Source organism: Schistocerca cancellata, chromosome 5 (assembly GCF_023864275.1).
Source record: "Schistocerca cancellata isolate TAMUIC-IGC-003103 chromosome 5, iqSchCanc2.1, whole genome shotgun sequence".
Taxonomy (NCBI): domain Eukaryota; kingdom Metazoa; phylum Arthropoda; class Insecta; order Orthoptera; family Acrididae; genus Schistocerca; species Schistocerca cancellata.
In genome coordinates, this window is record NC_064630.1 from 324,475,725 (window position 1) to 324,492,519 (window position 16,795).

At 40.9% G+C, this 16,795-nt stretch overlaps 1 protein-coding gene across 1 annotated transcript in view; it reads left to right on the forward strand.

Moving 5' to 3' along the window:
- The first annotated feature begins 869 nt into the window (after positions 1-869).
- The window catches only part of LOC126187356 (uncharacterized), a 157,241-nt gene continuing 141,315 nt past the window's right edge, over positions 870-16,795 (forward strand). Inside the window, exon 1 of the mRNA XM_049928385.1 lies at positions 870-1,061. Within this exon, the coding sequence (XP_049784342.1) occupies positions 1,033-1,061 (29 nt within the window). The 5' untranslated portion in view covers positions 870-1,032. The remainder of the gene's footprint in view (positions 1,062-16,795) is intronic.

A 16,795-nucleotide genomic window follows, 5' to 3' on the forward strand; every position in this document is an offset into this window, starting at 1 on the left:
CACCTCATGATAAGTTTTTAAAAAGTAATTCAAGGTGCAACAGTCCCCTGTGATCATGTTGTTATGTACAACAAAATGAGTGGGTTGAAATGACACTTTAATTATCATGGCTTCTTCTTGTACATTATATAACACTAAAATGTTGGAGCAGTTGTGAGCGTTAGAAGTTTTACAGTTAACTCTGAATATTTTGAAAATGTTACATAATAATATAAAACAAAAATTAAATCTGCCATTTGACTAAATTTCCACTTTTGGATAAATACTGTTCATATTTCTTTGTTTATTAGACAAAACTCGAAAAGTATGTATAAAAATGAGATTTAAACAGCTTTATTAACTTTGGTTAATTTAATTCTCGGAAAACTTTCGTTCTCCGCCAGTGATCATCAGGATCTACATAATTACTTGGTTGTATTTTTGCAGAAGCATTACGATGTCCAAGGGTAGTGAAACATAAATATTATATCACGTCTTCCTATATGATCCAGTATTTACATTATCTCACATAAGATGTTTCGATCAAAAACGCGCAACTGTCATTGACAAATAGTTAAAATATTGAAAAATCTACAAAATCAGTATTTCAAACTTTTTTGAAAGTATATTATCTATAAATCGTACAGTACACAAATGACCTATCAAACGTTAATCTCATAGCCGAAATATATAACTAGTTTTTCAACATCTTAATGCTCGTTTCACTCGCTGTTAATTTGAATTTACCTCTTTGCACGTCGGTCAGAAATACCAACGCAGAGGAAACCAACTTTGGACGCCACACACCAGATACAGTGTTGGCAGCGCTATAGTGACGACAGTGGAAGGCGTGTCTGTTCGTGCAGCACGTGCGCTCGTGGGCCAATAGGTAGCGAGTTACGTATGTTACGCTCAGAACTGTGAGTTGCCAATGAATCGCTGGCATTCGGGTCTGAGAGGATCGGAGGTACAGGATCGAAGATATGGAGCTTGTAGCGAGGTGATTGGTTTCAATTTGTGACAGCAGCTGAGGGGAATTTTCTGTGGACCGCAATGGCCTTGACCAACGCTGTCGGTAAAATGTGAGTATTGTCTAAAGCTATTAGCTTCGCAGCATAGTGATCTACTACACAGCAATAGGCGCAGGGCATTGACGTCAAGACGTGGATATCGCTTCTCAATTCTGACTGTGACATCGTCTACGAAAGAATTTAGTATGCCTCTATTTTACAGGCATATAATGTGGCGTCCTGTTAGGTGGTGTATTTAAATTACGATAAGCTCATAGTTCGATGAAATGATTTTATTTCTTCACCATCACAGTAGTAGTTGAAATTCTTGTTAATGTGATGCTGAAACGTGAGTAATGTTGTTTGACGAAATGTTTTATTGCTGTAATTCTTGTATAATGGTGTGTTTTATCATTTCACAGCCCTACATGTTTATCGTCTTTCTCCGTCACAGCTGCGAAGTGCTTCATTTGTTTATTTCGAACCACAGTTCGTGTAATGGTTTGGTGCTTTGCACTAAACAACTTATAATAAATACCTCCACTACCGGTTTGTTGTCGAAGTCTAACAATAGCGTCTTGCGCACATTTCGAAATGAAATAAAATGCATCGAATTTATAAGAAATGTTGGTAGTAGTTTTCTTTGAGTGTTATCTCGCTTAGAATAATGCGAAAGTATATGTGATCGAGTGATGTTGAGAAATTGCTCGTATTTTTCGCCGTTCAGAAGCTAGAAAGTTTACATGCTTTCATACAAATGCCAGGGCGTTAATTACACTTACATTTTGTTTCTCAAACATGGTAATTTGCATAAATGCGTCGTCTGGAAGATATACCTTTATGGTGAAAGTATTTTAAAAAACTACATAAAGTTCCAATCAAAGCGTAAAATAGGTTCAGAATATTAAGTGCGCACAAGAATAACATAAAATTAAAGTACTCTTAAATATTCGCTGCACGAGTATAATCGCTTGGGTCTCAAAATTGAAGTACTCTCAAATATTCGCTGCACGAAAATAATCGCTTGGGTCTCTGTCACCGTTACGTTATAACTAGAGTATTATTTATGCTATTGCACGTATCACCCAAAAACCAGCAATCTGGAAGTGTTCAAAACAAAAACAAACTTGAAAATCGTTTCGGTGATATCCCTTTAAATTTGCAATGGATTTGGCAAGAGCAAATAAATCACAACATAATCAGATGTTGTTGCAGTCATACAGCTCCCCTCCCCCCCCCCCCCCCTTCCTGTATTTTAGCTGTACAAAATAGTTCATCGTTAAAGCGTCTACAGACAACAATCAAATGTTTTAAGGGAGAGTTGCCATTGTTCAAAATGAAGTGGGAAAAATGGAAAAATGCACACATCCAGGATTTTAGTAACATAGAATATGAGCTGACATGTATATAGTACTGTTTGTGAGTAATGTAGGAAGCTACAGAGTGTTGGTGTCCGCCGATACGACGCGGGAAACGCTCTAAGGCCCAAACATTGTGATCTTGAATCTAGGTTTGTCGTTAGGGTTCCTCGTGGAGACGGTGAAAATAAATAGATAAATAAAATTACATTGAGAAATAAAAAGCACTCTGATGAATGAGATAGCACATCGCTCGTGTTAACGCTGAAAATGGTATAATTAAATGAATGAATTGTAAATGAATTTTTTACGTAGATTGTATTAGGACAGCTTTCTTAGTGCGACACATTTTTAGTTTTGTGTACAGTTTTTTGTGATAAGCGGCACTTTACTGAGAGTTTTCAGCTTCTGTTTGTTCCTACTGAGACATTAATACTTCCACCAAACCATTACTGTCAAATGTCCATTGTCCAAGACATTTATTTGTCCAAGACATTTATTTGTCAGTTCGCAAATACATTCGAGCTATGTTAGTAAAAGACTGTCCACAGAACCCATTAGATGTCAGGAAATGTAGAGCATCAAAAATAGCCAATTATTTCTTTTTAGATGGCTTTATTTTTTTTTTTTTCAGGCCTTGCATGGCGAATACTTTTTGCACTCACTGTATGCGCTTAAACATCTTGTGATACCTAGCACTGTTGATGAGAATGAGCTGGAAATTAGTAACTGAGAATAACACCTGATAACAATACCTTGGCAAGAAACGAAACAAAGACCGTCGGAACAGGCCTTGAAGGCTCAACGGCGCCGACCGGCCGCCGTGTCATCCTCAAAATAGGTGTCATCGGATGCGGATACGGAGGGACATGTTAGCACACCGCTCTCCCGGCCGTTGTCAGTTTTCGTGGCCGGTGCCGTTGCTTCTCAATGAAGTATCTCTTCAGTTCGCCTCACAAGGGCTGAGTGCACTCCAGCAGCAGACGGTGACCCATCCAAGTGCAAGCCTAGCTGGTCAAGCCCGACAGCGCTTGACTTCGGTGATCCGTCGGGAACCGGTGTTGCCATTGCGGAAGGCCACTGGCCTCAACAATATCTTGTCAGGCTTTCTTAAAAAACTTCGAGGGGTCGGTAGGTTTTACTTGTGTATCTTACCCACTTGCTTTTGTCGCCTCATGACACGGAGCTTATGCAACAGGTGAAATGAGTGTCACTGGTTTAGTTTCGGATTCCGTGGAAGATAGCATTTCGAGCTTGTTGGTTAGGGGAAATTTTCCCCCATCGCCGACTCCTCTGTGCAGGGTGCTAGCTTCTGCCACTGTCTCGCGTCACAGTTAACAGTACTGGTACATTCTGTACTTTCTGTAGTAGAGAGTATCCATGGGATAGTACTTGAGGTACCATTGTTTAATGCATTAAACACCAGTACAAACGTGCATTGCAGCTACCTTATGCATTCTGTGAAGCATTGTTAAAAGCAAAAGTATTTTTGTATTTCAAAGTTGATGAAGACCCTTTTTAAGACAGATGATAAATTGCGGCTAAGACTTAACACATACCGGTACGCTACAGTTTTTCTAGTAGCGTAGTGCATATATATAGAGAATCCGTACTCTTTATACACGACTTTAATACGTTCACACGACAGGCTAGGAGTAGTGGTGGTTTGGAGGAGGAGGAAGGGTTCGACCGTTAAGGCTAGGACTGCTCCAGAATACTCGGACATAACGCATTTATTCGAAAATTTTTGAGGTGTTTAATTTATAGAAGAGCAGATTTATGTCACGAAGAATACCGGCTTCTGTCAGAAAGTAGGGAAAAAGGTCAAAACAATGCACTCGATTTGGGATCACTGGTTTCGTACTTTTGTCATAAAAAGTTTGTAGTAATTCTTCCCGCGGCCCATACGCGAATGGAACGAAAGAAGCCCAACAAGTGGTACAATGGGAAGTACCCTCTGCCATGCACTTAACAGTGGTGTGCAGACTATGGATGCACATTCATCCTACGTGTTTACCACACACCGCGCGCCCTTCGCTCAAATGATGAACAATTGTCTGAGGGCTGGGAACAAATGCCATATTTTGTGATCATATTATTTTACAATAAATTGCTGCCCTAGAATGAGTGATCCCTGTTTCATAACTGCATTACAGATTTGATCGTTCATTTGACATACCTGCGATAAAGATTTTTTTTTTTCCAGGCATGCTAAAGCACCATTTTGCAGTCAATTGTTTCTTCGCAGTTCATGAGTTTCACTCTGAAGTACAGTATAAAGTTTGTCGTAAACAGTATTCCCGAGCCCCGCGAAGGCCTACATCCCACTTCATGATTGGAAATAAATTTAGCCACAACGACCTTTTTAGTGCGGCAGTGACATTTCAGTAAAAAACGGGTTCGAAACAAACTGTTTCCTGACCAGAACATTTTATGTGGAAGTTCGCAGGTAGAACCGGAGTATAGGCTGGCCAATACCTCTTTTATATTAAAAGACACGGTGTAAAATGTAGACAGCGTGCCGTCCTTCACTTATACTTTACGTTGAATAGTAGATCGTTGGACTGATTGAGTAGTTGGGACAGTGCTGAAGAAGAAACGAGTTTAGGCCTTACTGAAAAAAAAAAAAAATGTGTATTCGGCTTAAGTCAAAGATATTAGTATAAAATCAATATGCCCTGATAAGAATTTGAATATGCTGCTTACAGATATGATTCACGTTACTCTTAGCTTTGAAGTCAGTTATTGTCGAACCAAAAGAACAGATTCTCTTTCTTCGAATGCTTAAATAATTTACTGCTGTAGCTTTCAGCTTTATCTTTTGCCGTTTTAGTAACTCCGAAAAAACTGAACTGGGCTCATATCAACTATTTAAGTTTATCAACTACGACACATACGTACCTCTTTTATCAATAAATGAACAGTTTTAAAATGGTCTTGTATATTAGTTTTGTGTATAAGTTGGTAGCGTTTTTCCATAAGTGTAATAAACACAACAGATGCACGTAACAGACTTAAGTTACGCTCTCCATCACTGTTTACAACAGTCTGCCAATGCTGGGGTAATTAGATTCCGCGACTGTAGACATAACGTTGTTTTTAAGACGAAGAACTAGTCGAGCCATATTCGGAGCATATTTTCATCCGGACAGTGAGCAGCTTGAAGATTTTTCGATAGCGAGCGGAAAAGGTGAAAATCTGAGGTTGCAAGATTAGGCGAATAAGGTGGTTGCGGAATGACTTCCAAACCTAGCACTTGTATCGTGTTTTTTAACAGTTTAATGGAATGTGGATGGGCATTATCGTGGAGTAGCGCTACTTTGATATTCGTGGTCTTTGTTCTTAGATTGTTTGTCCAATACGTATTAATATTACAAACGCCAATGTGTCGAGAAATTCTGCTATAAAAAGTGAACTGGAATGTTCAGCAGCAGTTGCAATTGATTTCCGTATCCCCAAGAATACTTGCAAATCATAAATTTAAAATAAATGGTAATTATGATGTATTAAACGTGTTTTGAAATGCTTTTCTTAGGAACTGTTCGTTACATTACATAATATTTTACATTTTTCACTGACGCCAAGTGAATTGTGTACGTCTTTCCAGTCTGCCAATGCAATTCGTTTTTTTAGTCCTCAATTCCTTTTTCTTTTTCATTAATCTTATAATTTAACCGCAAGTGTTGACACAGTTTACTCTATGTGTCTATAAAGATATTGCCAGTAGCAGTACCTTTGATTACCGTAACTCTTTATTATAAATTGTATGAAGGAGAGTTAGTTTATATGAAATGACAAGGGATTTGAGTGTATCTGTATAATATATTTGCCCTGAACATTTAAATTAAAATGCCCTCTTAACATTATAGTTGGTACTGTGTCCGCAAACAAAGTTTACATTCGTCGCGGTGGCTGCTGATAGCGACCATAAAGGCATTTCCCATATACAGCCGCTCCCATCACACACCGTGCCGAGTGTCAACTTTGTTTGCGCGTATAATATGTATTTCATTCTGTTAAGAAGTTAAAAACTCTAATAATGCGTATAATTATTTCATAAATAACTGAAAATCATAGGATCGAACCCATTGTATCCTTCTACTTCTGTAGCCCAAGCTGCAAAATGCTAATTGCTGCAAAATCAGTTGGTTTTCAGAGTAATTCGTGGTCCCTGGATGACTATAAATTCTGTTGTAAATTTCTTACTCATTATGGGCAAATGGAAACGAAACCATTCTTGATAAATAGAAAAAGTATAAGCCATATTGCCACATACCACTGGTAACTATGCCACATACCACTGGTAACTAGCTAGGCAGCCATATTGCGTGCACGAATCGCACGCTATCCATCAGATTGCCTGGGACTTCCATGTGACCAGTGATCAGCGAACGATCGCTGCGATTTGCCCAATGTGCGATCTCCGAAGCGATCGCTCGCCCGTGCGACGGATCGCTGCGAGAATCTAAAGTCCCACCGACATGAGGATAATTAGAAACGTAGCGCTGAGCCAAACGGAGAATTAACTCTCAACCTACAATAGTTCCTAATAAGTAAAATGTACACGTTCCCTGAGGTACAGTAAAAAGTATTTCTATTTTGCCTTCACAATAAGTGTTATTTCACTGATGCTTGAACGGACGGTCGCTCGAACGAGGTATGCCCAATAGCAGCCAATAAACGGAGAAGCGCTTAAATATCGTCGTAATAGAGAGACATTTCCACGATGTCTTGAAAATAGCGCTGTACTGATGGTTTGTGCAGCGAAGCCCTTGACACATTTCAAATTCAATGTCTTAAAAGTGGATGTATAAATTCAACATTTCCTATAAACTATATCCACTTCTAAGAATGGGGTTTGATGAGAAGTATATCTTAACATGCGCTCCCATGCATAACCTTAATTCATTAAACTCCATAGCCAAGCGTCTCACAACATTCAACTGAAGTCATAAGTAGACACAAATTCCAGCCAGTAAAATCGTCAGATAGTCAAATTGTACGATGTTTGCCAAAAATTTGGCCATGCATGGTGCTATGTTGTATTTGTCAAACATGAAGTGTGTTTGACGTGTTTTCCAAGTTTTATTGTCCATTTGGAGAAGGTTGATGTAGGCCTAATCACCAGGTTCCGAGTGTATTTCCTTTAACAATTTTTCATACATATATTTCTCCCTCATTTTAAACCAATCCCCGGACCAGCGTCTTGATTTCTTCTTCTTCTTACCTTCTTCAAACACAGTGCCAGTCAGTTTTAGAAATGCTTTATCTGCATTTGTAGCCATTCCCACTAGTGTCAAAATTTAACATAGACGAACAGCGTCTGATTCAAAAGTGAATCCAAATTGACTAACTTTGTTGATATGTATACAGCTTGTTTGACAAGGCCGTGGCAAGATATGAGCAAATTTGACAAATAAGTTTCATCGTTTACGAGAGTGGCTTATGCACGCAAAGACCGACGAGAGAACCCAGGAGAACAGACCCTTAATGGATCCTCGATTAAACTACAGTAAATGTCATAAGCAGAAATTGACACTGCAGTACCTAAACCTATCTGAGTTCTCATGGTGTGTGACTATGTAACTTGTTAACAAGGCAGGTGTCTGGTAGTGAACTAAGAGTTGACAGCTATTTGATACTTGTTGTTTGATAACTTATCAGCATCTGAGTTTGCTTCCACTCATGGGTGACGTGGGGACTGAAATTGAGGGTGCAGAGAAAAAAATAGAAATACTGAACTATGTTTTCAAATGTCTTTACTAATGTGGGTGCCCAGGAGTGGTACCACAGTTTAATTCTTGAAAATTTCCAAAGCTGAGTGATATGGATACTAGCGTCAGTGGCGTTGAGAAATGCCTAAAAATGCTAAAATCGTACAGGGACTGAGCATATAGTGGAATTCATCAATTCTTTACGGAATTTGCAGCTGATTTAGCCCCTCTTTTAAGCACAATGTACCCTTTAGAAGAAGCAATAAACCTGCTAATGAGACTGCCAATACACGCTTGTCTGGCGTCTTTGGGAGTTTTGGTAGTGCAGTATGGGATCCTTACCAGATATGATTGACGAAGGACATACAAAAAATTCAAAGAAGGGTAGCTCGTTTTGCATTATCACGATGTAATTTTACGATTTACCACTCCTAATGGGTGTCAAAACCTATGTCAGTGTACCTACCAGTTACGTGCAACCACCTGGCTGTATAATCCTATGTTGATACTAGTATACGGCCGCTAACAGCCATGTTTAAAACTTGCGTGTGACTTCCATCTACAAGAAGGGGAGCAGAGGTGATCCACAACAATCTGAGCTGAGATGTAATGAGGTATGTCAAACAGAATATCTTCCTTGCCAACCGGCATGATTGCCTAAACATAGGTCATACCAAAAGCAATTAGCCCTTTTCATACATGACAGCTTGAAGTCCATGGATTAAGATAATCGGATAAAAGCAGTATTTATTGACTTTTAAAAACCATTTCTCTCAGTACCGTATCAACACTCTGAGCGAAAATTCGATCATAAGGGTATCTAATAAAATTTGACTAGTTAAGGATTTCTTGCTAGGGAGGATGCACTCATTATCGTTGTTGAGGAGTCACAGACAGGCGTAGAAGTAGCTTCAAGTTGTGTCCCAGGGAAGTTTTAGAACCCATCCTGTTCACGGTGTTTATCAGTGACCTGGCAGACGGTACAAATAATAACCATAGACTTATCTCAGTTGATGCAGTTACCTATAATGTAGTACTGTCTCATAAAGCCTGCACAAATATTCAGTCAGATCGTGATAACATTCCAAACTGATGAAAAGGTTGGCAACTTGCTGCTGTTCAGAAATGTAAAACTATGCACTTCACAAATCCCAAAAACTGCAGTATCCCATCACTAAAATTTCAACAAACCACAGTTGGAATCAGCCAACTCATGCAAATACCTAGGAGTAACAAGGTGTAGGGATATGAAATGGAATGATAACAAATTATGTTCAGTCGTAAATTGAACATGTGGCAGGCTTATAAGAAGTCACGATATATGTCGCGCGACTTACATTCATACATAGTGCAGTTAATAGAGCTACATATACTCTATACATATACCATAAAACTTGTAGATTATGTGGGTTATTAGATCAGAAGATAACAGCCGTCAAAGTAATTATGAATGATTTATTACGCAAATGGGTTATTTGAGCCAAACAGTCAGTGGGACATCAAACGCTCATAACCTAGTTTACTTACTTGATAACACTGCCGGCCAGTGTGGCCGAGCGGTTCTAGGCGCTTCAGTCTGGAACCGCGCGACCACTACGGTCGCAGGTTCGAATCCTGCCTCGGGCATGGATGTGTGTGATGTCCTTAGGTTAGTTAGGTTTAAGTAGTTCTAAGTCTAGGGGACTGATGACTTCAGATGATAAGTCCCATAGTGCTCACAGCCATTTGATAACACTTCTTCTTTCGCTTGCGCCTGTGCCAGTTACATTCTTTATACTTTGGGCTCAAGGTTTCAATGTGCGGTCATGTGTTATTGCTTTTTCCTTCTCTTTGCTGTAAAATAATGACGTAATTCACGATTTATCATACTCTGCAGAAGTTTTGCGTTTGACGAATGACGTGTTTTAGTCCGTTTTCAAAGTTTGGCAACACAGACTTGCTCTATATTTTCCTTTTTTGTGCCAACACTGTTGTACTTTTCAGGCGCGGCGTCATATCAGTTGCTAATCCGGAACGACACAGACGAGGAGGAGCAACATTTCCATCTTTGTCCCTTGGTTGTTTATTCCACATCTTGTACGCGTCAGCCAGATATCCTTCTGGAAACTTAGATCGTTTTCTTGGAGGTGATGGCTGACAAGATGAACCGCTGCTTCCTAGGAAATCTGCCACTGCTGGCATTGCTTCATCTCTCAATGCCATGTCACGGTCATTTTCTTCATCTGATGCCTTTTCATCCATTAAGTCTAGTATTACAGCACCCCCTCCTGCCAACTGTTGCTTTATTTGTTCATAAATAACACACTTCTCGTGTAGGTACATCCTCTGCAATACCACACAGTTATTGCCTGTCTCATTGGCCAAGGTGAAACACTAACTCTGTACACACACTTTCACTTCTCAGAGATAAACTGATCTACTCTAACAGCAAACACAAACCCATCTGACGTATTGTGACTACTGAACAGAACTGCTTGCAGAGCGATGCATAAATGGAGTGCTTTGGTAGAGAGGGGAAACGTGTTACCGACCCCCCCCCCCCCCCATTCCTCCCTCTCGTCATTAGCGTTCCAACACAGCAGCTAAAACTTTACAAAGAGTTATTTTCTAGTCAGTAACAAAAGGGAAATTATTTTGTTCTTATGTTCGCAACAAATGTGGTGAGTCTACAAAATGTGATCAGTCTACAAAGAAGATGAGGACATTCGTGTGGCCTGCCACAGAACATTGTGTATGACCACTACCAGGTAGCCGGCCGGGGTGGCCGAGCGGTTCTAGGCGCTACAGTCTGGTACCGCGCGACCGCTACGGTCGCAGGTTTGAATCCTGCCTCGGGCGTGGATGTGTGTGATGTCCTTAGGTTAGTTAGGTTTAAGTAGTTCTAAGTTCTAGGGGACTGATGACCTCAGAAGTTAAGGCCCACAATGCTCAGAGCCGAACCATTTTTGAACCACTACCAGGTAGGTCTAACAGGGGTTACTGAAAGGATATAAAGTAGGACATGTCCGTTTGACCCACGAGGAACCGTCACGGAATTACTTATTAAAAGTAGCAGGCACTTGAAGATAGATATGAACGATATTGCGAAGGCCTATATTTCAAAAACCAGTATTAAGTGAGACATCTAGTTGTGACGGCTGCGTCCTACCTATTGTTCCCACAGAGAACACTTTTAGTGCCAAGATTAAACAACTACAACCCGGACAAAGACTCATAAGTAGTCACTGTTCCCGCGCTCAATACGCAAATGGAACGCGAAGAAACCTTTCTAAATGACACAATGAGAAGTACCCTCTGCCGTTCACTGCATTGGTTTGCAGAGTATGCTGCACCTGGAAGCACAGGATTTCTCCCCCTCTCTCATTCTATACTCATTTACAGTGCGGTCATCACATTCTTACAGAGCTTTGCACCACCCAACAAGAAAGTGCTATAAATATTATCCGTAACAAATAGTTGTTGAGATATTGTGTCGAGACTGGTTAGTACTTAATGGTGTAGGCCAACCTGTTGGCATTCAGTGCTCATTTCTTGTTGGTTGTGTTTGTATTCAAGTCAGGCCAGACACAGCATTTATAACAATCTCCTACACGAAATGAAAGACGTGATATTCCGCTGTTGATAAGCCAATTTTATTTTACCTATAGGGACGTACCATGGTGCGTCGAACACTGTCAGCTCCGCATCCAGTAAGAGAGTGCTCAGAATATTGTTCAGCTAGTTGCAGACAGGATCACTCCCGTCAAGGACAAGGTATCGCAACAGGTCTCACACAGATAGCCCGTGGATACGGAGGAGCTGACAATGTAACGAGTGGAATGTAGTTGTGAAGCGAGTGTGCCAAGAACTAAGAGCCGACGACGGCGTAAAGCATGTTCTTGTGGTGCCAATTCTGCACGACCAGTTACTTTGCCCTTTTTACTTACGTGTGCGAACTCTCATGCCAAAAGACCAAAAAAATGGTTCAAATTGCTCTGAGCACTATGGGACTTAACATCTGAGGTCATCAGTCCCCTAGAACTTAGAACTACTTAAACCTAACTATCCTAAAGGACATCACACACATCCATGCCCGAGGCAGGATTCGAACCTGCGACCGTAGCAGTCGCGAGGTTCCTGACTGAACCGCCTAGAACTGCTCGGTCACCGCGGCCGGCGCCAAAAGACCACTATGCCAGATTACAGCTTTGCCAAAGGATTCTAACTACGGATCACTCAATCTACAGTTCACAGCCTTCATTTTATTTACACATGAGGTGAGATTCAGACGGAGGCGGTAATAAATTACCAGTCACCACGTGTGGGCAGATGCAAGTATTCTATTCTCTGATGAGAGGGCTGAAGGACGTGTAAGAATGTTTGCGACAGAAGATGTTATCAAAGGACAAAAATGCTGTCTATCTCAAGTATTTGTTTCGGGATGTATGTTTAAGGCACTATTGTTTTTATGATTTTGCCAATACGTTCTCCTGTAAAAATATGCATCGAATGTAGTCCACCTTGTAAACACCAGAAATATAAAACTGCACTGCATAAGCACTTACGTCAACTTGTAATAGATATTTATGAGGGCTAAATGCATCCTGTTACAATTATCCGCTGTTTAACGACAATTTTCCGGCACAAGGAAGCCTAGTTTAATGAGGGTTGCACTTGTTCAAACTGTTTCCGCATTTAAGGTATGTGAAGTGTAAGGTTTGAGAGTATGCCGAGCATAATCTCTACATATAAGGCAATGCCCTGACTGACTGATTACCTGACTGACTCATTACGCCCAGCCCAAACTGATACGGATAGAAACTTGAAATTTGATGTGGATCTTATCTGTAGATGTCGTTTAAGAAGGATTTTTCGAAATTCCAACCCTAAAGGGGTGAAATAGGGGATGAAGCGTTGTTTGAAAAATGGTGGTGTTGAACCCGTAAGGGATTGAAATAGGGATGGGATTTTTTATGAAAATATTTTATTATGAAAGCATTTTAAAGCTAAATCTATGGAAATTTAAATTTGGCTTCTCAGTTAGAAATAAAAAAGTGTTTAATTGTTTTTGGAAAGTTAACACCTATGGAGGTGAAACGGGGACTACAAGTCTTTATGGAAAGATTTCATTCTGCAAGCCTTTTTGAAGCTAAATCTATGAAAATTTGTATTTGCTTCTCTGTTAGAAGTAAAACATACACGTTATTGTTTTTGGCAATTCAACCCTAAAGGGTTGAAATAGAAGCTGAAACGTTTTATGAAAACGTTCCACTGCGAAAGCATTTTTAGAGCTAAATGTTTGAAAATTGGTATTTCGCTTCTCGGTTAGAGGTGAAAAAAATACGTGTCACTGTTTTTGGAAATTCAACCCCTATGGGGGTGAAATAGGGTAAAATTGGTTCACTGCATCATCATTGCCCAACCCAAACAGTGAAGGATAGAAACTTGAAGTTTGGAGAGGGTGTGGATCTTATACTGTCGGCACCGTTTAAGAAAGATTTGCCCGAAATTCCACTCCTGGAAGTGTGTGAAACAGGGGATAAAGTCTTTTTGAAAGTATGCCCCTATTGAGGGAATTTTGAAACAACTACGAAGACTGAGGCTTGAGTTCTCTGTCAGAAAATAAGTGTCTTTCAGCGTTGGAAATTCGACCACTAAGGGGTAAAGTAATGGGTGAAAGTGTTTTTGAAAATAATTGCTAAAGAGATAATAAAGGATTCTTAAAGCAACATCTGTGACAGTTGATGTTTGACATCTTGGTAGGAAAGAAAATAGTATGTTTTAGTATTTATGGAAATTCAACGCCAAGGGAGTGCAATAGGGGGTGAAAATTTTTAAGAAAATATTTCATTACATTAAAACATATTAAAGCTAAATTTATGAAAATTGGTATTTTACTTCTGTGTTACATGTAAGAAATATTTGTTAGGGGATGAACGTTGCTCTGGAAATACCCCAACAAGAACGCAAAAGGCATGATTAACAAAAACTTTTTACTCCAGTTACCAGAATCGCATTTTGGTCAGAAGTACATGTTTATGTGGCCTTAATTAGCGTGAAAACTTAGAAGGTGTTGCAGTTTGTGAGCAACATAAAAATACGATTAAATAAAAATAAAAAAAATCTCTGCAGGCCATATAGTCTATGTGAAGGAAGTAGCGGGCACTAAGCTAGTATTAATATAATTCCCGAAAGATGCAAATTGTAACTCCCATATACTACCCGGTTTGATCCTGAATGTAACCCTTTCCGCCAAAATAGACTCCAGGTGCAACAAACACGGTGGATTTCTTAATGTAACATCCATGCCCTCTTTTCGTAGGACAACCAGAGGCAACTTCTTTACCTCGTATCTTGTAAAGATGACACAATTGGTTTCTTCTCTGGTGGCTGCAGACTTAAACGTGCACACAATAAACAGTGCGTAACGAAGTGGCAAATGGGAAAAAATCTTTGCTACAACGAAATGAAACAACGAAATATTGGGGTGCCACTCAATTTTCCTTTATACACAGAATGAAGAAGATTCTTAGAGCTAGTCTACTGTTTATACTCATAACAAAGTTTCTGGATACTAACTATTACCCAAGCACTGTAAAAAGACGCCTCACGAGGTAAACCGTCCCCCCCCCCCCCCCCCTCCAATGGGGCTCACAATTATATTGTGAGTATGTGCTTAGACAACACTGCAAGACCATCCTTCTGCCGTTTTCCACCTCTGTCTTTCCCTTGGACGGTCTTCCTGGTGCCAGCCATGCTTGCATTTGGTTTATGATTTTGGACACTCGTTTCTCTCTCTCTCTCTCTCTCTCTCTCTCTCTCTCTCTCTCTGCCTGCTCATTATACAATTTTTCATCCTGTATTATATGGTCCCAAGTATAGCGTTTGACTGGCTATTACACTTCCAAATTTTACAGAAGTGCGGATCATGTAGGAAGGTTGCCCAGTGCGGTTTACATTCTACCTTTTGAACCCTTTTGTCTTTGCACCCTTTCTTTCTGTCAAAAGTAATACACCCACACAGCATCCACTTGTGGTTGGAGAGGGGCATCAAGTACCTGATGCTGAAAAAACCCCTTTCCGCACATGGTTCACACAGTTGCTGTCTGATAGGACACTGATAGGCACTGGGAGTCTGGGCAACAGTTACCCAACCAGGTGGACTCTGGGAAACGATTAACCAACCAGATAGCTGTTGCCATGGCTGGGTGTTGACCTTCGGCAGAGCCCCAGTTCGGAGCAGGTTGCACCAAGACAGATGACTAGCAACTGAAGCGCTCAAATTTCCTTCTGCTGGTGGCTGTACGGCCCCACCACACTTTCCTGAAGGAAAGGGTTACTACAATACAGAGAGATATCCCACAATGTTTCCTTCCCTGTCTACACCATGGGAGGAATGTAGGGCTAAGACACAAGGACCAATGAGGATTCCTTTTTGGCAACAAAGCTGTAATTTGGTGAACACACTTTGAGGACAGATTTGAAGTGGTAGCAGCCATTTCGAAAACGAAAAGTGATCCACTTCTGATCAAAACGACATACCCTACTCAATCGAGGGCGCTGCTCACCTGTGAGAAGCTGGGTTATTTTCCTGTAGCTATCACTCTGCCCCACCCCCTCCTCAAGTCTCAATGTGTTAGTGTTGTCTACAGTGACCTCCTTTTATTGACCCACGATGAGTTACATGCCATTTTGGAGGGCCAGTGTGTGCTTTTGTTCATCATGTCCAGTGGGAACCAAAGGATAACAGGGTTCATACTGGGACCTTCCTATCAGCTTCAAGGTGATGGTGTATCGATGTGGTGTAAACACGTATGTTCCCCTCCCAAGCAGTGTTTCAGATGCACGAGATTCAGGCACATGTCTTCATTTTGTAACACCAACCCCATGTGTGGGGATTGTGGATGTCAGTTGCACATAAACTCTCTTGTGCCCTTTCCTGTCATGTGTGACAACTGTGGGGAGCGCCATTCCCCTCTTCACTGGAGTGCACTGTCTTCCAAAGAGAAAATAAAATCCAGAAATACAAGACTCTTGATTGTCTCACGTATTAGAAGAAATATAATCATTTGCATCCTGTGTAATGACAAAGAAATTTGCTACAGCTACAACAGTCATCCTCTCAATTGACAGCACTCTCACGTCTTGTACCTTCTACGCCTGAGTTGCTCAACTACACAATCTCCCCTGATGGTTGGGGGCCTTCCCCCATCCTACTGTTTCCCCAACATCTGCTTTGAGAGCAATGGCTCCACATGTATCAGCGATCTCGATCCCCAATCCCCAACTGGAGAAACACCCTCCTCCCTTGTCTCACAAGGAATGGGTCCCTCGGCATGCTCTCTTCCCAGGATGATGATGATCTGCTACTGGATACCATTTAGTAGATGGAGCAAGTTGCTGGTCATAGGGCTTTGTGCTCACCCTATCCCTGAAGCTAGGGAAGACAAGTGAACATTAAAATCATACAAACAGAAGAGTGACAAAAAGACCTCAAAGACGACTTAGGTTCTTGTGGTCCCCACGCCACTGGACCGTGCATGTTCTGTCTATGTACCTGAGGCGTAGTTCATGATGGTCTCTGTGGCGCCAGGTCCCCCCACCTCCTCCCCCCTCCCCTCCAAAAACTATTTCAGAACTGTTGCATTTTGATACCATATCCTAGTAACCAGTGGCAGCAGGTGACAGTGGGGCATGACCTGCCTAATTGAGCCTTCTGGCCGTAGAATGCTTATAGTGTGACCATCCAGTGGAA